This window comes from Heloderma suspectum, chromosome 2 (genome assembly GCF_057233095.1).
Source record: "Heloderma suspectum isolate Gila_16-S chromosome 2, 16-S_ref, whole genome shotgun sequence".
Classification (NCBI taxonomy): domain Eukaryota; kingdom Metazoa; phylum Chordata; class Lepidosauria; order Squamata; family Helodermatidae; genus Heloderma; species Heloderma suspectum.
The window spans coordinates 360,035,762-360,057,570 of NC_139459.1; the positions used below are offsets into that span (position 1 = coordinate 360,035,762).

At 47.9% G+C, this 21,809-nt stretch overlaps 1 protein-coding gene across 2 annotated transcripts; it reads left to right on the forward strand.

Annotated features, from left to right (window-relative positions):
* The first annotated feature begins 896 nt into the window (after window positions 1-896).
* LOC146355630 (uncharacterized) lies at window positions 897-20,535 on the forward strand. Of its 2 annotated transcripts, none has more exons than XR_014787233.1 (6): window positions 897-996; window positions 4,547-4,973; window positions 8,556-10,478; window positions 12,223-12,245; window positions 14,664-14,789; window positions 20,405-20,535. XR_014787233.1 is itself a non-coding variant. In XM_084831140.1 (6 exons), the coding sequence occupies exons 3-6, from the start codon at window positions 10,341-10,343 to the stop codon at window positions 14,766-14,768; spliced, it is 330 nt and encodes a 109-aa protein (XP_084687266.1). In that variant the 5' UTR covers window positions 897-996; window positions 4,547-4,973; window positions 8,556-10,340; the 3' UTR covers window positions 14,769-15,159. The 2 variants fall into 2 exon arrangements, 1 of the variants encoding a protein (XP_084687266.1); XM_084831140.1 differs by lacking the exon at window positions 20,405-20,535 and adding an exon at window positions 14,141-14,204 and having other exon boundaries at window positions 14,664-15,159.
* The last annotated feature ends 1,274 nt before the right edge of the window (window positions 20,536-21,809 follow it).

The window sequence follows — 21,809 nt, forward strand, 5'->3', positions numbered from 1 at the left end:
TATTTACGTAAAGCGTTGCCTTTATTTTCGCCGTAGTCAGTGTAAATATTTACATAGACTACCCAGGCAAGGAACGCAAATGGCGGCGACCATGGGCGCCGCCATTTGCGTACACGCGTTTTTTTTTTTTCCAAAGTCAGCCGTGATAGGCTACGTAAAGATTTACGTAGCCTATCATGGCTGACTACAGGCCAGGGACGCAAACGGCGGCGGCTACGGCCGCTGCCATTTGCGTCCCGGCAGGAGAAGAACTTTCACGGCCAGAGAGGCGGGGCGTTCCCCCCCAGCCAGAATTTCGGGGGGAGGGACGGAGCGCCTCCCCCCCACCGCGAAGCAAGCTGCGGGACCAGGTAAGTGACTTTCGTCCATCCCTAATTTGCGTACGCGCGTTGTTGTTTTTTTTTTAAAGTCAGCCGTGATAGGCTACGTAAACATTTACAGCTACGGCCGCCGCCTTTTGCGTCCCTGCTAGCCAGGGGCCGGATGTCTGGCTGCTGGCGGAGCCGGCTGGCGGCTCCGCAGGATCCCTGCGGAGCACAGCCAGCTGGCCAGGATTCCGGGGGGGAGAAACGGAGTGCCTCCCCCCCAACCATAAACATAATCCGCGAAAGGGAAGTATCTTTCGTACCTCCCTACCTAGGACTCTAGGAGACTACCTAGGAGGAAGCCTGATTAAATACAGTGGCATTTACTTCTGAGTAAACCATGCATACGTGCAGATTTCCCGGGTGTAACCCTACTCATGATTATCTGGAAGCAAGCATACTCAACTCAGCAACACAACTGATTTCTCAGAAAACATGCTTACGGACAGGGAGGGAGGGCAGGGACTGGAAGGTGACAAAGTATTGAAACTGAAAGCTGTGCTTTGAATAACATAGGGAGGTAGTATTTGCTTCTCATCCATAGCTGCTCCCGCCGCCGCCACCCCACACCCGAGGTTCTGTGTGAAGATACATGAACTGGCACTGATCAACTTTATACTTAGCACTGCAGGTAAAAAGCCTTTTCTGCACAAAATGGCTGGGGTTGTATATTCAGACTTGTCAAAATTGTTGTTCCTTGGCCACTTGCTGTCATGAAAAAAAGAGACTTTTTCACAGGACCAAAAAAAAAAAAGAGAGACTGGTTTTGTTTTGTTTTCAGATCGAAAGAACTGCCAAACATTTAACGAGATAAACTTGCAGGGTGTTTGAACTGTAATTTTAGCTGTTAGGTTTTATTCTGGTTGTATTGTTATACTGTGGTTTTAATGTTTTATATATTTTATATTGTTTTATTGTGTGCTCTTTGGTTTTAATTTTTGTGAACCGCCCAGAGAGCTTCGGCTATTGGGTGGTATAGAAATGAAATTAAATACATAAATAAATTGTAAGGGTTCTGTCCTAAACCATGGGGTGAAGGGCAAAAAGGAAAAGGAAATCGGCATGGTAAGAGTGAAGATGCAGGAGTAAGAGATGCTGAGCACACCCAGCAGCAGAAAAACCAGTCTCAACCCTGGGCTATAGTTACATCTGTACATACACACCCTTCGTCCCTTCAAAAAGCTGTGGCGCCATCAAGACAGGACTTCAGGGCCAAGATCCAGGGCCCCAGTCAGAATGAGCAGCAGGAGGGCCCCCAAACAGGAAAGGCCATTTTTTCTTCCCTGTTGATACAGGCCTGGGCAGTAAGGGAGCCTTGAATGTTGGCACCATTTCTGAGAGCAGCAGCAGCAGATGGCCAAGTATCTGCTGTACAGCCAGAAAGCTCCAAGCCCCGCCCCCCCGGAGGAGTCCTTGCTGTTATCTCCGACCTACAATCAGAGACAACAGCAGAGATTTCCCTGTGTGTGAGCGTTTCTCTGGCTGCCAGTCAGCTATCACGGCTTTGCCCGCTCCACATCTTCTCCCCAATGGAAGAAGGCACAGGCGGGCAAACTGGCATTGCTGCACGTGGGCCTTCTCCAATGTACACACGGGCCTTTTCCCAGACGACATTTAAGATCTTCAGAGGAGGTCCTGCTTGTCATTCCAAAATGTACGGAATGTTGCCATGAAGAACCTCGATGGCGGGCCTTCTCTGTAGCAGCACCCACCCTCTGGAAAAGCCTCCCCCATGCAGTTCTGGAGGCAGAAAATATAACATATTTTAAACACCTCCTGAAAACACGCCTCTTCATACAGGCTTTCCCTGGGCTGTAACTGCTGCTCGGTTTTACTTTGGTTTTCTGTGGTATTTTTAAACTTTAAAAAGGGGGAATGGCCATGCCGCCCTTGATGTCATTTGGCAAGCAGAGGGCTGGGGGAGGGGTCATCTGGCCCACCACCCAATTTTGGTTGCCCACCTCTAGTTTGGGAAGATACTAGAATCATAGAATAGTAGGGTTGGAAGGGGCTTATGAGACCATCGAGTCCAACCCCCTACTCAATGCAGGAATCCAAGTCGAAGCATCCCTGACAAGTAGCTGTCCAGGCTCGTCTTGAATGCCTCCAGTGCGGGACAGCCCACCACCTCCCTAGGGAATTGGTTCCATTGTCATATTGCTCTAACAGGAAGTTTTTCCTGATGTTCAGCCAGAATCTGGCTGCCTGTAACTTGAGCCCATTATTCCGTGTCCTGCACTCTGGAATGATCGAGAAGAGATCCTGGCCTTCCTCTCTGGGACAATCTTTCAAGTACTTGAAGAGCGCTATCATATCTCCCCTCAGTATTCTCTTCTCAAGGCTAAACACGCCCAGTTCTTTCAAAGCCTCACAGGGCTTTGTTTCCAGTCCCCTCATCATCTTCGTTGCCCTCCTCTGAACCCTCTCCAGTGTGTCCTTCTTAAAATGTGGCGCCCAGAACTGGACACAGTACTCAAGATGAGGCCTAAGCAGTACTGAATAGAGGGGAACTAGCACTTCACGTGATTTGGAAGCTATACTTCTATTAATGCAGCCCAAAATAGCATTTGCCTTTTTTGCAGCCACATCACCTTGTTGGCTCATATTCAGCTTGTGATCTACCACAATTCCAAGATCTTTCTCGCTTGTGGTATTGTTGAGCCAAGTATCCCCCATCTTGTAACTGTGCATTTGGTTCCTTTTTCCTAGGTGCGTTATCCCTATTAAATTTCATTCTGTTGTTTTCTGCCCAGAGCGGAGAGGTCATTAGGTTGGCTCGTTTGTGTAGAAGTGATGTCTTCTCTAAAAAAGGCTGGTGGTCGCATTATTCCCAAGGTCTGCGAAACCATCCATCCACATCTCTCCCTGTTGCATTCAGTTAATTTTAATAGTTTGTAATGGCTATCAAGTGACTGACTTTTGTATACTTCTTTGCTTGGTAATGGCTAGTAATGATCAAAGGATGCTTCCTTTACCTCCCAGGGCCGGAGGATCAGTGATTTGTAGTGACTTCCTCCATTTGGGAGTAGCTACTAAGGATGGTACTGGTCTCTGAGCTGTTGGTGGCTGAAACGAGGGCCTCTGGGGTATCCTAAGTGGATGTTGCACAGTTCCGGGACGACTTCTGTTTTGCAGACCTGTGTCATCAGCTTGTATGCTTTAACCTCCCCCCATCCCACAACAGCAGCAGTCCTGAGCAAGATTGCTGTAAGAGCCAGGAAACAACCACCCTGATCACTGAATGTTCCTGAGCGTATGTATATGTAAATGTATATGTAAACATAAATGTATGTAAATGTATCTGTCTGTCTGTCTGGTTTAGTGTCAGTGGTGTGTGTGTGTGTGTGTCTATATGCATCTGGAATGCCCCCAAAGGGTTTCATAGGGGCCAACTTCCCCCCGCAAAAAATATTTCCCTCTCCTGCATTACAGACTCACTCCAATGACTGTGAAATAGTTACTGTTGTTCTTGTTTATTCGTTCAGTCACTTCCGACTCTTCATGACTTCATGGACCAGCCCACGCTAGAGCTTCCTGTCGGCCGTCGCCACCCCCAGCTCCCCCAAGGTCAAGTCCGTCACCTCCAGAATATCATCCATCCATCTTGCCCTTGGTCGGCCCCTCTTCCTTTTGCCTTCCACTTTCCCTAGCATCAGCATCTTCTCCAGGGTATCCTGTCTTCTCATGATGTGGCCAAAGTACTTCAGTTTTGCCTTTAATATCATTCCCTCAAGTGAGCAGTCTGGCTTTATTTCAAGGAGTATGGGCTGGTTTGATCTTCTTGCAGTTCAAGGCACTCTTGGAATTTTCCTCCAGCACCACAGTTCAAAAGCATCTATCTTCCTTCACTCAGCCTTCCTTATGGTCCAGCTCTCGCAGCCATAGGTTACTACGGGGAATACCATTGCTTTAACTATGCGGACCTTTGTTGTCAGTGTGATGTCTCTGCTCTACACTATTTTAGCAAGATTTGTCATTGCTCTCCTCCCAAGAAGTAAACGTCTTCTGATTTCCTGGCTGCAGTCAGCGTCTGCAGTAATCTTTGCACCTAGAAATACAAAGTCTGTCACTGCCTCCACGTTTTCTCCCTCTATTTGCCAGTTGTCAATCAAGCTGGTTGCCATAATCTTGGTTTTTTTTAGGTTTAACAGCAACCCAGCTTTTATTTCTTTCTCCTCCAGGGTTGTTTCATCACACTGTTCTGCTGTTTATAACAACGACACCCCAGAGATATCATTCTTAAGGGCCTCAAACCCACCATCCATGGAACTGAAAGCCAAGTGCCCCATCTGTAAGAGGTACCCGAGAGACCCAGTATCTGTGCATTGCGGCCACAGCGTCTGTCGGAGCTGCATCCTCACCCACAGTGGGCCATGGGAAGCGATGGGGTTCTTGGAGTGTCCTGACTGCAAAGCTAAGATCCGGGAAGGAAATTTCCAGTCCAACCGGCAGCTGGCAAATAGAGCTGATAGGTGTGTGGAACACAGGGAAAAACTCGACCTGTTCTGCAAAGAACATCAAGACTTAGTGTGCTGGAAATGTAAGGGCTCCCGAGAACATAAAGGGCATACTGTGCTTGACAAAGAAAAGGCTGCTGAACAATATAAGGTAGGGAATCATCTCCATCTTTCGTAATGGAATCCTTTAATGTTCTCAGAATAGGATGTTTCATTCTCAAATGCCTGGAAAGGGTTTCTTTCTCTAGGCTGATTCAAATTATGTCATGCTCTAATCAAGCTTGAACTTCTTCTCCACTGCTAACCCAAGCCAAACCCTGACTCTTCCTAACTAGCGATGGTCCATGGGTGCTTCTCCCCTCCATGACATGACAGAAGGGTTTCCTGTGGCTGAACACAACTCACAACCCTTCTTTTTCCTGTCGCCCAAGGGCCATTTGACACATTACAGGGCAGCAAACCCAGATGTGCCGCCGAGTGTATGGACGATAAAGAGGCCCTCTTAGATTTGCGAAGTACTCTGCAGAGCTCTCTGAACCTCTGGGGGCATGGGGGTGGCTCCAGGAAAGCTACTCTGCGGGAGGGAAGTGTTAGCAAAGACTACCGTTAGGCGAGCAAAGATAAGAAGCACGCTATATGCGGTGGAACTGACAAATGGAAATAAAATCGAATAGCAGTAGACTATGTAACAAATGATACATTATGTTACTCACACTTCTAAAAAGGTGTCCCACTAGTCCAGGATCAGACTGAAGTTTGCTTCGCGGCGTTTAATCACAAGCAGAGCTGCTGCCATCTCCTTATGGTCCCTTAGTCTCAAGCAGGAGGCAGTTCAGAGCCATGGGAATTGATCTGAGAAGGACACTTTGCAAGCCTCTCTGCCAAGCCAGGTCCCAATCTGTAGTTTCCTTTTACTTCACCTTATTTGTTTATTTTTAAAAAATTATATACTGCTTTCCATTTTCAAAATCTGGAAGCAGTTTATAACAAACTATAAAACGGTATGTCATCAGGGCCAGTCCTCTCATAAGGCAGGGTGAATCCCCCACTTCAGGCAGCAGAGCAGTGCATTGCATGCTCCTCCACTCCCCCACCCACCCGGAGGATCAGCTGCGGCTGCATGCCCCCTTCCTCCCACAGTGTCTGGCTCTAAGCAAGGAGCCCTCATTTGGGCCAGGCTGGCTGTCTAATGCGTTGGCCGCTTTTCTGGCTGATGCGACTCTTCCAAGAGCAGCAGTGGTGTGGGAACTGCGGTGCCGAAGGGCGGAGTGGGCTAAGTGGAGCTGGATGGTGTGGGAAGGGAGGGGTACAGGGGCAGGTGGGGAGGAGATGGACACAGTGGGCAGGGAGGGAAGAAGGTGAAGAATGGGGGTAATGGCAGGTGGCAGTGGGCTGTGTGTGCTCTCCCACTTCAGGCAGCGGGAGAGCTTGCGCTGTTGCCGTACATCATTATAAAAGCACAAGTTTTTAATAAAGGTCAAAAGCACATGATCGTCAGTGCCTGAAGTGCTGCAGATGGGAGGTCATTCCAGAGGGAGAGGGCCAGCACACAGAAGGCCCATTCCATGTTGCTGCCAAATGGGACTCTGCAGGATGTGGCACGGACAACAAGGCTTCCCCTGAAGATCGTTGTGGTCAAAGGGAGCCGGTGTAGTGTAGTGGTGAGAGTGACGGACTGGGAGCCGGGAGATCCGGGTTCTAGTCCCCACTTGGCCATGGAAGCTCACTGGGTGACTTTGGGCCAGTCACAGACTCTCAGCCCAACCTACCTCACAGGGTTGTTGTTGTGAGGATACAACGGTGAGGAGGAGGATAATGTAAGCCGCCTTGAGTTCCTTGCGAGAGGGAGAAAGGCGGGGTATAAATGCAATAAATAAATAAATAAATGGGTCTACATCGGAATAGACAGTCTTTCAGATAACCTGATCCTAAGTTGTTTAGGGTTATATATGTCAATAATAATACTTTGAATCTGGCAGCCAGTGCAGCTCTTTCAGCACAGATATTATGTGCGCATAGCAAGGCACGCCACTCAACAGCCTCGCTGCGGCATTCGGCACTAGCTGCATCTTCCAAACCGGCCTCAAGGGTAGCCCCACATAGTGAGCATTACAGTAGTCAAGTCACGAGGTCATCAGTGCATGGATCACTGTGGTTAAGCTATCCCTGTCCAGGAACAGGCACATGGACAAACAGATAGGCACATGACTGGGACATGACTGGGATAATCCCATGCGTAAGTCAGAGGTCCTCCCCACCCAGACCCCCGAGGCTCCCAGCAAGGCTCCTCTCCTTCCCAAAGGTCTGCCCCTCCCAGAAGAGGTTCTGTACACCCCTTCCCTCTCCCCAGCAGGACAGACAAGGGGCATACGGAGCTGGCTCTCGCAGGAGCTGGTCCTTCAAGGCACTCCTGAAGGTTACACAAACCCCTCACCTCCCCCTACAGGTGGGAGCCTTTGAAGGGGCAGTTCCTGAAGAAGCAGCTCCCTCTTCACTACAGAAGTGAAGTGGAAGCTGCCTTGGCTCTGTGTGTGTGTGTGTGTGTGTGTGAGAGAGAGAGAATGGGGGTATGTATGTGTGTGTGAATGGGTGAGTATATGAATTCTGTGAATTGTAATTTCCCATTACAAGCTCATTTACTGAGTCATTTGCACTCTTGAGTGTCTCTTACATTACGAGGTGTGGGAAACTCCTGAGCTCTCAGAATTAGAGATGTCAGACCTAGAGGTTCACTCCTCTTTTCTTTCTCCTCCCCCTTCTTAAGATTTTATCTTACACAGTCCTCTTCCTTAAACCATTTTAAAAGTGCAGGCTGATCTCTCAATGGAAAGCGTGGAGCATAATGCGGGATGTACCAGGGAGACTGGATATTTATCAGGACTGCTTGCTGCCTGGCTACTCATCATTTTTCCACTTGGTGAAAATCTGACTTGGTTCTACTTTTTGTTTTGTTTTAATCAGAAATGTGTATAATCCACCTTTCCGCTTAGAACCAGTCAAGGGAGTTGCCACTCCCTTGTGGTTGGCATTCGTATCAGGAAACCCTTTGAGGGAAAATGCTTGCTTTCCATTTTTGCTCTGGGGAGGGCCTTGAACACTATTGCAGCAATAACAAGAACAAAACATTTCCTTGTCTAAAATATGGTGACTCTGTTTTAGAAGGTAAACTCAATTTGGATATAAAGTTGATGGGAACAAGCTCTCCCTTTCCCCATCTCAAGGAGCGTTAAACAATATGCCAATTGGGGCTAGTAACTTGCTCTATCTAGCTATCTATCTATCTTATTTGTTTGTTTGTTTATTTATTTATTACATTTATATCCCACCTTTTCTCCTCAAGGAATCCAAGGCGGTGTACATAATCCTCCTCCTCTCCATTTTATCCTCACAACAACAACCCTGTGAGGTAGGCTGGGCCAGTCTGTGACCAGTCTGTGACTGGCCCAAAGTCACCCAGTGAGCTTCCATGGCTGAGTGGGGACTAGAGCCCAGATCTCCCGACTCCCAGTCCAGCACTTCAGCCAGTACACCACACTGGCTCTATTTGGACGCTAAAATGGGATAAAGAAGGCACTTGAGAGGCCTCCATAAAAGACCCTGGAATGCAGGGCAGAGAGCAGCATAGCCTTCAACGTGCCTGTTTCTTTCTGCCCCTCCCCCTCTGTCTGTTTTGTCTGTATATACAGTAAACCTCGAAAAAGAAACTAAACTGGAACTTTTGTTTTCTCTTCAGAATCATTTCGGCCTGATGACCCTGGTTAAGCAGAGAGAGGAAATGTGGGCATGTGAAAGACAAAGAAAATCGGAAAGCCAACGCCTGCTTGTAGCTGTTACTGGGAAGTGGAAGAAAAAGCTACTATAGTCAAGAATCAATACCTGGAAAAGTTGAATATAAAGTGCAGAAAGTTGTGTGTTTGTTTTGCTCCTTGCTCCTATTTGGAACGGCCTGATCTCTCACAGGCTGGGTTCACACAACACATTAACCCACACTCGGTGGTTGAGTGTGGGTTGTTGATGAACCGTGGGTACTGTTAAACTGTGGGATATCGTGTTGTCTGAATGCAGTATGTTTTCCATAGAGTGGCTTGTTAATCATGCAACGTGGCTTACTGTTTTCGAACAAGCCACCTTGAGAACCCATGGGTTGTTGTTGGGTTGTTCAGGGTGGTTAACACCCCCCCCCCATCGTTCCCTCCCCGAAAATCATTTCCCCCCAGTTCAGGGAAAAGGCGCTTCTTTCAGCTTGCCTTTTAAAACTCAAGCATCTCTCTCCTGAACTAGGGCAAAATGGTTTTTCAGGGGAGGATGGGTAGGTAGGGAGGAGTGGATGGCCAAGTTGAGGACCCCCCTGGGGTGCTGGCACACCCTGGCATGAAGGGGGATCCTGCAGGTAAGTGAGTGTTTAAGACCCTTCTTCCACCCACCCCCCATAGGGATCACTGTCTCTGCCTTGCTTTTGACAGCTGTCAAAACTGACACCAGCAAAGCAGAGGCAGTGATCGTGAGGCTGGATACCGGCTCTCCCTGTCTACACCACGGCATATTTGGACAACATGCAAGGGTGCGGGGGGGGGGGGAGCCAGTGTCTTTTGGTGCGCAGCAGCGGGAAACCAAAGGGGGAAAATATTAAAAGAGCCCACATTTGTGTACATTCCCAGTTGTGGGGAAGTGGAGAAAATGTTTCCCAGTCCTCTTTTTGCACAAAAACAGGACTGGGAATGTTTTTTTTAAAATGGGACCCAGCCCCAATCGCGATTGTGATCGGAGCTGGGAAGGGGGGATGGGCGGGGGCGAAGGGAGCAGGAGACAGCCCCTCCAAGGTGCTGTTTGGGCACCATTGGAGGAACTGTCACTGGCCAGGGGGAAGGGGCATGGGCAGAGGCTTGAGCGTGGTGGCAAATGGTGATCATGGCCCCACTCTGCAAGAGTAGCAGGGGTTTCTGCTGCTCTTGCCAAGTGGCTCGCTGCTCAATGCCCTTTACCCATGATGGGCTGGCAGACGACACACCCACCCTTCGTGGATAAAATAACCCATTCTGCAGACTGTGGGATCTCTGGGTTGGTAGTTTGGGAAAAACAACCCACCCTAAGAAGCACAGTCTGGGTTTACACGGCACGCTAACCAAGGATGGTTGTTTGGGAAAATAAACCATCGTTGGTTAGCATGTCATGCAAACCCAGTCACTGTAGCTTATTAACCACCCTGGAATTGTGCAAACCAGCAAGGTCATTCTTAAGGTGGGCCCTTGCCAGTTTTGGGGGAGCTCTTTCCTTGCTGCATATTGAAGTAATCTCTGTGAAAAGATGCACAGGCCCTTCCTAGGGAATTCTCATGACTGACCTCTTGATGCTCCAGAGATCACTGACTATATTCCTAACACTGGCTGCTGCTACTCTTTCTGCTCCGTCCATCTTCTTGTTGTAGAAGAAAACAAAAGTAGAGGGGGGAAAGATGGTGGCTGAGTTCAGACGACTATGACAGATTCTGGAAGATGCAGAGAAGCTTCTGCTGGCGCAGATGGAAGAGCTGGAGAAGACGATTGCAAGCAAAACGGATGAGTTCATGACCAGAACCTCCATGATAGTCACCTCTCTTGAACCCATCATCCAGGAGGTGGAGAAGAAGATTCAGCAAACAGAGAGGGGGCTCCTGCAGGTAATACAATAGCAGAAAAAGGCCAACCTCTGCTCCAGGGGAAAAGTGGCCCCAATCCTTTCTATGCCTCCTTCACATATACAAGATGTGAGGGGCTCCAGTTCATGCTGCTAAGAATTAGCTCTCTTACACATAGAGGAACATGACAGTGTGTTTACATTACTGTGGACTAGTGCTTTTTTTATTTAATGTCGGTAGACTCTCTTATCCACGATGCTGGACTAGACAGACCCTTGTAGTGATGGAGCAGGACTCCTCTTACGTACTGCTTCAGAGCTGGGACTCTTGTCATTTCAGCATTCCTCTTATTTTAAGGGGCTGTGCTATGTTCTGAGAGTATTTTCTTGTCCTAAAAGAGGGCACTACAAACATCAGCATGACCGCATGAAAAAATGAGTTAATGCAGAGAAAGGAATAGGTAGCCCTATCTAGACCCCAGCAAAGTCCCCCAAATTGCCCTCCCTTTATACTTCACTTCCTTTCTCTAAGGGGCAAACTACACATGATGTTACTCACGTGGTTTGCTCCTCGGTGCAATATTTTTCTTTCACAAAGAGCATTCCAGGCCATTTTCTGGAATATGGATTATTGCCCAGAAAGGTTTTTGTGGAGGTTTTGTGTCTTCTTGCAGCATTCCCATCTAGTCATGTGACTGTTGAATTTGGTTAGTTTGACTGACTCGGAAGTTGGTATTCTGGGATGTTTTTCATAATACAAAGTATTGCCCAGAAAGGATACCAGAATTAGGTTTCATGGCTTAGTGCATTACTCCCAGCTAGGCATGTGTGACTGGTGAATGTGGTTGGTTCAGCTCACTTGGAAGTTGGTATTCTGAGCCATATTCTGGACTACTGTCTATTGGCCAGAAACGGTACCGGAATATGGATTATGTGGACATTTTGTGACTTATTGCATCACTCCTATCATTACGGGACATTCTGTCCTGGCCTGGCTCCTTTGTGTTAGGGGGTCAATACAAATGTAATATTGGAAGGGTATCAGTTCTTAAATATTGTTCTCAAGTGTCTCCACCGCATCTCAGTGTTTTTGGCATCAGCTTTACTTATAAAGAGGCTGTTAGAGCTTTTATCCTGCAATTGAGATTGCTCCTTCATGGAGGTTTGCAGACTCTTTACATGACACTGTGATCATTCAAGGTGTCTCCTGCACTAAATGCCCTTTGTTCCATTTTTAAATAGATCGCAGATAATGAGCTATCAAATTACCCTGTTGTGTCCCCCTTGAGTTCCCTCCTTGAAAAGAGGAAAAGCAGCAAGAAGACGAGTGAGATCAATGAAAGATAATGGAAGATTCAGATACGGGGAGAAGGAGGGCGAAGCGGGGGAGGAAGGGAAGCTGGTGAAAAAGGGAGTCATTGTGATCCTGCATTTAAAACGGAAGCAGAAAGCCCCGTTTTAAATGCAGGATTTTAGGCTGGTGTAGAGATGCCCAATGTCTGTTTTCTTCGATTGCTGTCCTGAGCCATAACGGCTCCACTTTACCTGTTACCTTAATTATCTCATAAAGCTTCTCCACACAAGAAATCCAGATAACAATTTGCCCTCTCTTTAATAAGTTCTGTAACAAACTCCCTCTTGATGTAGCTGTTCCCCAGTCCTTGAGTGGAGTGTGCTAGGCAGACCAACACCAGCAGAACACAAGAGATCCAAAGGACATCATCATCCTCCAGAGTCTCCATGGCAGGCACTGAGTCCCCTCCTCTTTCTCTCTCTCTTCCTTCTAGGATGTTAGAAGCACCTTGCAGAGGTAAGTGGATGTCACTCGCTTCCTTTCGTGGTGCTGGGACTGGGTAATGTGAAGAACATGGCCGTCCAGTCTCCTGGGGACTGAAGAGAGGACACCGAAGTGTCATTATTTCACAGATAAAAAAGGGACACACTTGCAAACTCACAGTGTTCTTACAGATAGGGATGTACGAAACTCACTGACCTTTTCGCGGAATCTTTCGCGGTGGGGGGGGAGGCGCTCCGTCCCTCCCCCCGGAATCCTCGACGGGGGGGAGGCGATCCGGTCCTCCCCCCAGGAATCCTCAACGGCTGGCTCCACTCCGTGGCCAGGCCATGGAGCAGCCGGCCAGGACCGTCCGCAGCCGGATTTCCGGCTGCAGACAGGCTGCTGCAGACGCAAATGGCAGCTGCCGTAGCGGCCGCCATTTGTGTCCAGCCAGGCAGCCATGATAGGCTACGTAAGAATTTACATAGCCTATCACAGCTACCCCCCCCAAAACCCCGCAGTGTATGCAAATGGTGGCAGCTCCGGCGGCCGCCATTTGTGTTCCCTATTTTTCTCCCATTTATCTTACGTAAATATTTACGTAAGATAAATTGGCGAAAAATAGGGAATGCAAATGGCAGCCGCCGGAGCCGCTGCCATTTGTGTATGCTGGGTTTTTTTTGGGGGGGTAGCCGTGATAGGCTATGTAAATTCTTACGTAGCCTATCATGGCTGCAAGGATGGCAATGGCAGCGGCAGCAGCCCGGCCGTGGCCAGCCAGGAGACCAGTCACCGGAGCCGCCACCGGAGCCCCGCCGCCACCGGAGCCCCGCTGCGGGGGGCAGGGGGGGCAGGAGGACGTTCCACCATGGATTCTGGGGGACTGGAATCTGTGGCGGAATTCTCTGCCATCCCTGCTTACAGAACAATCCTGTATCTGGCTACTCAAAGGTAAGTCTGACTGTGTTCAGTGGGACTTACTCTTAGATAAGTGTGCGTAGGATTGCAACCTCATTCTTGTGTTAAAGGTCACACCCCCTCCATGTTCCTCTTCTCTGCCTGCTGTACACTACAAGAATATTATGAAATAAAGTCCCAGTAGCAGTTGTGCTCTCACAGAATATAAGCCTGTGACTTTATTTGGCCTAGCTAACGCCTTGGCTGACATCTAGACTGGCTAATGACCCACTCATGTGCCAGATGCTGCAATGACGGCCCCACCCAGTCCCATGTGTGCACATGTCCCATGGAGCACTCCATAAATCCCAGTATTCCACACAGTAAAACAGAGATTTGCTTTTGAACTTGTTGCACATTTACAGTATAATCCTGTGTATGACAGGAGCAGTGGTAGAGGGGGGCGGGGGGCAAGCTCCCCTCCAAACAAGGAGCTCCCCCTCCACCCCCCCCCCCAATTGCTGGGCTCTCCCACCAGAAGAGGAGGGAGTCAATGCGCTTTGACAAAAGGCTGTTTTTAGTGACTAGAGCACACACCCAGGCCATATCTGGATTTTAAATTCTAGGGGAAATCTATTTCTCTACTACCTTATGGACTAGAGAGTGTGTTGCTAATTATGAACACTCAAACTGTGATCAAATGTGCTTGGTTCTGTACATCACATGCTCTTTGATTCAGCTGCTGACCCCTTGGTTGTCTGGGCCTTCTCCCTTTGCAACTGAATGTTGCATTGAAAAGAATGTGTGTGAATAATTAAAGAACAGCATCCTGTATACCCTGTGTCACCAAAAAGTAATATAAGTAACATCCTGGTAAATGTGGCCAGTGGGAGTGACTTTCCCTTGACACAGACGTCCTCTTTGTGCCTGAGTTCTGCTTTAACAAGAAGCAGGAAGATTAACCTTGTGGCTCCTGGGCTCTGCTATAGAAGTATAATCCCATAAAGAAAAATACTTTGACTCTCTCCAAGTGCTACTAAGATGACTTTGGAGCTGGGCAATGGAACAAGGAAGATATATATCAATGGTTATAAGGTGCGTATGGGAGGAGTCTCAGGAAAGAAAACATCCATGTGTTTCAGATCACGTGTATGTGTGTGTATATACAGAGTGCCCCAAAAGTAGGTATACAGTTGTTTAGAATGTTGATGGGAGGTGGAGAGAATGTGTGAGTAGAAGATGTGTGGGTGGAGTCAGAATGACAGATGGGAAGAGTGAGTGATAGGGAGTGACAGGGCCTGACTGGGCCTGACTGCAGGGTGATGGTGTTATAAAAAACTTTTCTGGAAGCACCCCTGAAGTTAAAAGAGATTGGACTCATGTCTTTACTACTTCTTTTGCTCTCTCTCTCCCTCTCCCTCTCTGGCATCTAGTTAGCCATTGTGGGAACAGAATGTTGGATTAGATAGGCCTTTGGCATGGTTCTTAGGTTTTTAAGTCATGTTTTTGCTACTTCTTTCTTTGTTTCTTTGAACCGCTGCTGCCAAATCACAGCTTCAGTATGAAACCCTGGATTCCTCCATTGTCTGCGATGAACAGCTGTCAATTTTACCACTTGTGCAGTACATTCATGCCTACTCAAAAGTAACCTGGATTTAGTCCAATGGGTCTTACTGCCAGGTAAGTGTGTATAGGGTTGCAGCCTAAGAAGGAAAAAAAAAACCCTAGCTTCAAAAGTAACCAGGCAAATAAACTTGTCTAATACTTGTTAATGTCTCTGGCATTTGGGAGGTTCTTCTAACTAGAGACCTCCCAGACAGCATGACTTGCAGCAAAAGCCCTCTTCAGGTGTTCTTCTGGGCCCTAGATTGTGTGGAGAGCCTCCACGCGTACACAAGGCTTTCCTTTTCAGGCCATCGCTCTCCATGTATACAGGGTGATAGAAGGAAGGGCACGGGGCTGTCATGCCCTTCTCCTCATGTGTTCAGTGAAACAGGGAAGAATAACTCCTGCTAAAGATAAACGGTTGAGTTATATTCACTTCTTCTGATGCCTTCCCCATTGCCCCTGAAGAAACCCAAGGATTAAATGCCTAGAAAGGAAAATCACGTGGAGAGCATCCACAGACACAGGAGTCTCTTCTCTTCAGGATATCACCCTCCACAGGTAGAGGGCAACAGAAACATGCAAGGAGAGGGGTGGGGTTAGCACACGTCCCCCTCCTCACATGTTTACTGTATTCAGATGCAGAATGCCTGCACAGGGCCTAAGTTCCACTGAAACTGTAAATTAATTGAACTAGTCACAACTGTTTGATTTCATGGTGCCTTAAAGCACAATCCTATACATGTCTCCTCAGGTCAAGGGTACGGACCCCCCAGATGTTGGTGAACTACAACTCCCATCAGCGCTGGCCAGCATAGCCAGTGGTGAGGGATCATAGGAACTGTAGTTCCACAACATCTGAAAGGCCACCTGCTCCCTGCCCAGAAATGAAACATTTGTTATATGTATCGCCTGCTCACTGTCCAAGAAGCCAAGGGGCTTCCTGAGGTGGCATCCCATCCAAATAATCCTAGAATCCAAGAACATTAGGGTTGGAAGGGGCCTATAAGACCACTGAGTCCAACTCCCCACTCAGTGCAGGAATCTAAGTCAAAGCATCTCTGACAGACGGCTGTCCAGCTTCGTCTTGAATGCCTCCCGTGTGGGAGAGCCCACTACCTCCCTAGGGAATTGGTTCCACTGTCATCTTGCTCTAACAGTCAGGTAGTTTTTCCTGATGTTCAGCCAGAATCCTGGCTTCCTTGATCATTCTGGGATGATCGAGAAGAGATCCCGGCCTTCCCCTCCGTGACAACCTTTCAAGTACTTGAAGAGTGCTATCATATCTCCCCTCAGTCTTCTCTTCTCAAGGCTAAACATGCCCATAATCATCAGGTGCAAACATGTTTAGCTTCAGAAATGTAAGTTTGTCAGTCACATTGAAACCATTCACAAAGGCCCAACTATGATATGGTCAAGCAAGGGGAGATATTCATACCGGACAAATGAGCAGTTTTCAAAGAACCATTTTGATCAAGTTAGGTAGAAAAAGCAGAACTGAGAATGGAGTATAACTGACGAACACAGACTCCAAGGTCATCTTGGAGGCTCATGGCTCACTTCCACAAAATAGTGAGATGTACTGTATTTCTGTTTAAATTATCATAAATATTTCTATATTTGCATCCATACATATAAATTAGCATATCTTTTATCCTCTTTCTGGGTGATTCATAAGTGGCCACTCTAAGAGCACTACAGGTTCTCTGGACCCCCTGAATAGGAACACTCCTCTTAATAGGGTGGGGAGAAACTGCAATGTTGTGAACAATTCATATCAAAAATTCATATCAAAGTCATAGAATCATAGAATAGAATCATGGAATACTAGGGTTGGAAGCTCATCAAGTCCAACCCCCTGCTCAATGCTGGAATCTAAGTCAGAGCATCCCTGTCAGATGGCTGTCCAGCCTTGTCTTGAATGCCTCCAGTGTGGGAGAGTCTACCACCTCCCTAGGAATTGATTCCATTGTTGCTCTAACAGTCAGGTAGTTTTTCCTGATATTCAGCCGGAATCTGGCTTCCTGTAACTAGAACCCATTATTCCGTGTCCTGCACTCTGGGATGATCAAGAAGAGATCCTGGCCTGCCTCTCTGTGACAACCTTGCAAGTACTTGAAGAGCGCTATCATATCTCCCCTCAGTCTTCTCTTCTCAAGGCTAAACATGCCCAGTTCGTTCAGTCTCTCTTCATAGGGCTTTGTTTCCAGTCCCCTGATCATCTTCATTGCCTTCCTCTGAACCCTCTCCAGTTTGTCTGCTTCCTTCTTAAAAAGTGGTGCCCAGAACTGGACACAGTACTCCAGAGGAGGCCTAACCAGTGCTGAGTAGAGGGGAACTAGTACTTCCCAGGATTTGGAAGCTATGCTTCTATTAAAGCAGCCCAAAAGAGCATTTGCCTTTTTTGCAGCCACATCACATTGTTGGCTCATATTCAGCTTGTGATCGACAACAATTCCAAGATCCTTCTCTCTTGTAGTGTTGTTGAGCCACGTATCCCCCATCTTGTAACTGTACATTTGGTTTCTTTTTCCTAGGTGTTTTCTGCCCAGCACTCCAGTCTATCAAGATCCCTTTGAATTTTGTTTCTGTCTTCCAAAGTATTAGCTATCCTGCCCAATTTTGTGTCATCTGCAGATTTGATCAACATTCCCTGCACCTCCTTCTCCAAGTCATTAATAAAAAAGTTGAAGAGCACTGGGCCCAGGACTGAGCCCAAGGTATGCTGCTCGTTACCTCTCCCCAGTTTGAGATGATCCCATTGATAAGCACTGTTTGAGTCTGATTCTGTAGCCAACTGTGGATCCACTGGATTGTTGTTTCATCTAGCCCACTTTGAGCTAGTTTGCTCATCAGGACATCATGGGGCAATTCGTTGAAAGCTTTGCTGAAGTCGAGGTATATTAGGTCTAAAGCATTCCCACAGTCCACAAGGGAGGTTACTTGATCAAAAAATGAGATCAGATTAATCTGACAGGATTTGTTCTTGGCAAATCCATGTTGGCGTCGAGTCATCACTGCATTGTTTTCAAGATGCTTACAGATGGATTGCTTTATCATCTGCTCCAGAAATTTCCCAGGGATTGATGTCACACTGACTGATCTGTAGTTCCCAGGTTCTCCCTTTTTACCCTTTTTGAAGATAGGGACAACATTAGCCCTCCTCCAGTCATCTGGCACTTCCCCTGTCCTCCATTATTATTATTATTATTATTAAATTTATTAATCGCCCATCTGGCTGGTCACCCAGCCACTCTGGGCGATGTACAACATACAATAAAACAGTTTAAAACAATAAAATTCTACAATAAAAACATTTTCTAAAATACCCTAACCCACCCCAAATGCCTGCCTGAACAGCCACGTTTTTAATGCACGACGGAAGCTCATTAAAGAGGGGGCATGACGGAGTTCCCTAGGGAGGGAGTTCCACAGAGTGGGGGCCACCACAGAGAAGGCCCTCTCCCTCGTCCCCACCAGTCTAGCTGTCCTGGCTGATGGGACAGAGAGAAGGCCATCCGAGGCTGATCTTGTTAAGCGGCCTGTCTGGTGCTGCTGGAGGCGCTCCTTAAGATAGGCTGGGCCGGAACCATATAGGGTTTTAAAGGTCAAAACCAACACCTTGAACATGGCCCGGAAAACAACTGGTAACCAGTGCACTGGAGTGATGTGATCTCGCTGGCGGCTGCCTTTAATCAGGCGAGCCGCCGCGTTCTGTACCAGCTGCAGTTTCCGAACTGTCTTCAAGGGTAACCCCACGTAGAGCGCATTACAGCAGTCTAAACGAGAGGAGACCAGGGCATGTGCTACCGATGGGAGCAGATGGTCAGGAAGGAAGGGGCGCAGCCGCCGTATCAGATGGAGTTGATACAGCGCTGTCCGGCTCACAGCTGACACCTGAGCCTCCATGGACAGCTGGGAGTCCAAAATGACCCCCAGGCTGCGGACCTGGTCCTTCAAGGGTAGCCGTACCCCATTCAACACCAGGTCAACAACCCCCAACCTCCTCTTGTCTCCCACCAAAAGTACCTCGGTCTTGTCAGGGTTCAGCTTCAGCTTATTCCTCCCCATCCAGCCACTCACCATCTCCAGACATTTGGACAGGGATTCTACGGCCAACCTTGGTGAAGATTTGAATGAGAGGTAGAGCTGCATGATTTCTCAAAGAGAATAGACAGTGGTTCTGAGAGTTCTTCTGCCAGTTCTTTTATTTCTCTAGGATGCAGTTCATCTGGCCCTGGAGACTTGAACTCATTCAAAGTAATGAGGTGTTCCTTGATCATATGCCTATCGATTTCAAGGCGCAGCCCTGCCCCCTCAGCCTGTGCTTTGCCTTTGCCAGAGGGCTCATAGACCCTCTTTTGGGAGAAGACTGAGCCAAAGTATGAATTGAGCACCTCTGCCTTTTCTTTGTCATCTGTGATCATTTTGCCATCCTTATTTAATAGCTGAACCACCATTTCTTTCCTCTGTCTTTTACTATGCACATAGCTGAAGAAAACCTTTTTGTTGCTTTTAGCATCCCTCGCTAACCTCAGCTCGTTCTCAGCTTTAGCCTTCCTGACACCATCCCTGCAATTCTGTGCTACCTGCCTGTACTCTTCCTTTGTTGCCTGGCCTTCCTTCCACTTCCTATATGTGTCCTTTTTTGTTTTCAGGCCATCCCTAAGCTTTTTGTGAAGCCACATTGGCTTCTTCTGTTGTCTTCCACCTTTTCTTCTTGTTGGAATTGTTTGTAATTGAACATTTCCTTTTTTAAAAACTCCCACCCATCTTGGACTCCTTTTCTTGTTGGAGTCGCTTGCCATGGGACCTTACTTGTCATTGTTCTGAGTTCATTAAAACCTGCTTTCCTAAATCCAGGGTACGCATTTGACTACACTCAGCTTTTGCTTCCCTTAGAACCAAGAACTCAAGTATAACATGGTCGCTTTCCCCCAGAGTTCCTGTAACTGCTACTTTATCTACTAAGTCATCCCTGTTGGTTAGGATCGAGTGAAGGATAGCCAATCCTCTAGTTCCTTCCTCTACTTTCTGTAGGAGGAAGTTATCCGCCACACAAGTCAGGAATTTCCTGGAGGGGCCATGTTTTGCAGAATTTGTCTCCCAACCAATATCAGGGAAATTGAAGTCCCCCATTACTGCTACATCATGATTCCTTGAAACATTGGCTATTTGCTTTTCAAAAGTTTCATCCTCGTCTTCTCCTTGATTGGGTGGCCGGTAGTAGACTCCGACCACCAGGTTCCTTTTATTCTTTGCTCCATTTATTTTGATCCAGATGCTCTCGATGGGGCTACCAAGCACATCCTCCTGTATTTCTGTGCAGAGATATGTATTTTTCACATACAGTGCAACCCCACCTCCCTTTCTGTTCCTCCTGTTCTTTTTGAACAAGTTATATCCTTCAATTGCTGTATTCCAGTCATGAGAGTCATCCCACCAAGTCTCAGTTACACCTATCAAGTCATAATTTCCCTCCTGTATTAGGAGTTCAAGTTCGTTCTGTTTGTTTCCCATACTCTGGGCATTAGTATATAGACATCGAAGACCATGTGCTTCATGGTCTGGCTTTCTTCCTACATGTTTGTGAAGACTATTATTGGGTGCTATTAGAGCTGTTCTCTCTGTTGCGGTGCGTGAGCCTTCGTCCATTGTTACTCCCAACTCTACATCTCCCTTCCCCATAGGATTCATTTTGCATCATACAGCAATTCAAAGGTAAAGGATGGTTGCATGTGCCTGCCCCCGGCTGGATGTCTTATTGGTCCGAAAGTGAGTGAAATAAACATTTTATCTCCAGACTATATTGAATTTTTAGAAATGTCTCTCATATTCCCCTTCCATGGTCATTTTTCTAAGCTAAATAGCCCCAAATTCTTCAGCCTTTTGTCATAAGATGTTCCAACTCTCTGTCCTTTACTACACCTTTTCCAGCTTTATGAGATGCTGTACCAAAACTGGACAAAGTATTCCTGATGTGGCGCTACACCATATATTTATACAAGGAAGGACATTATGAGGCAGCAGCCTGATTCGCACAATTGCCCTGGATTATTAGCCATGGCGGGTTGTGGTGCCCATGGGTGCCAGGTTGCCAGTGCATGCCATCACAGCTTCTCTCATTACATGTGAGCCCGGCTAGGGTGGGTGGTTAGGGTGGTTGATAAGCCACCCAGAACCCATGGGCTGTTTTAGGGTTGTGGGTGGCTTGTCAACCACCTCCACAAGCCACCCTCACTTGGTTTGCATGTAACAAGTAGGGGTCTACGAAACCCCACTTACCTGCGTCTGCGGGGGGTCCACCGGGGGGGAGGTGATCCGTTCCTCCCGCTGGAATCCTCAACGGGGGGGAGTTGATCCGTTCCTCCCCCCTGGAATCCTCCCCGGCCAGCTCTGCTGCGCAGTGAATCCGCGGAGCCGCTGGCTGGGGCCGCCCGCCGCAGCCTGACTTCTGGCTGCGGCCGCAAATGGCATCCCTGCTTTGCTGTGATAGGCTAAGTAAGGATTTATGTAGCCTATCATGGCAAAAAGGGAGGCACGCAAATGGCGTAATGGACGCCATTTGCGTGCCCCCTTTTTTGCCGTGATAGGCTCCGTAAATCCTTACGTAGCCTATCATGGCCAAAGGGAGGCACGCCAATGGCGCGCGCTACGCAGGATGCCATTCGTGGCCGCAGCCCGGATGGCGGCCAGCAGTGGCAGGATCCGGACCTGCCAGAGGCAGGTAGGATCCGGTCCACGCAGTCTTCGTGGGGTGGCGGGGGGGATTGCTCTGTTCTGCCACGGACTCCGGGGCGAATTTCCCCACAGGGATTCTTTGGAATCCGGCCTCACTGGAGTCCATGGCGGAATTCTCCGCCATCCCTAGTAACAAGAAGCTACCGCATGCCTCTACTGCACCCCAAATATTCAAGATGGCGGCTGCCGTTGCAATGAGAAGCCTCGTGGGGAAATTTGCCCCCGGTGGCTTCTCGTTCTGTGCAAACCAGGCCAGTATATAATTTACCTTTCCAATCAGCACAGTGCTCTGAGTCAAACTTTTCATTAAGGTATCCATCACTACACCAAAATATTTTTCCTGGTTAATCACCG

Excerpts from the sequence above, each read along its gene's own strand:
- LOC146355630 (XM_084831140.1), top strand. The coding sequence starts at position 10,341 with ATGGAAGAGCTGGAGAAGACGATTGCAAGCAAAACGGATGAGTTCATG. Across the intron at positions 12,246-14,140 it reads GTTAGAAGCACCTTGCAGAG|TGCTACTAAGATGACTTTGG; the intron begins GTAAGTGGATGT and ends ACTCTCTCCAAG. Across the intron at positions 14,205-14,663 it reads TATATATCAATGGTTATAAG|CTTCAGTATGAAACCCTGGA; the intron begins GTGCGTATGGGA and ends GCCAAATCACAG.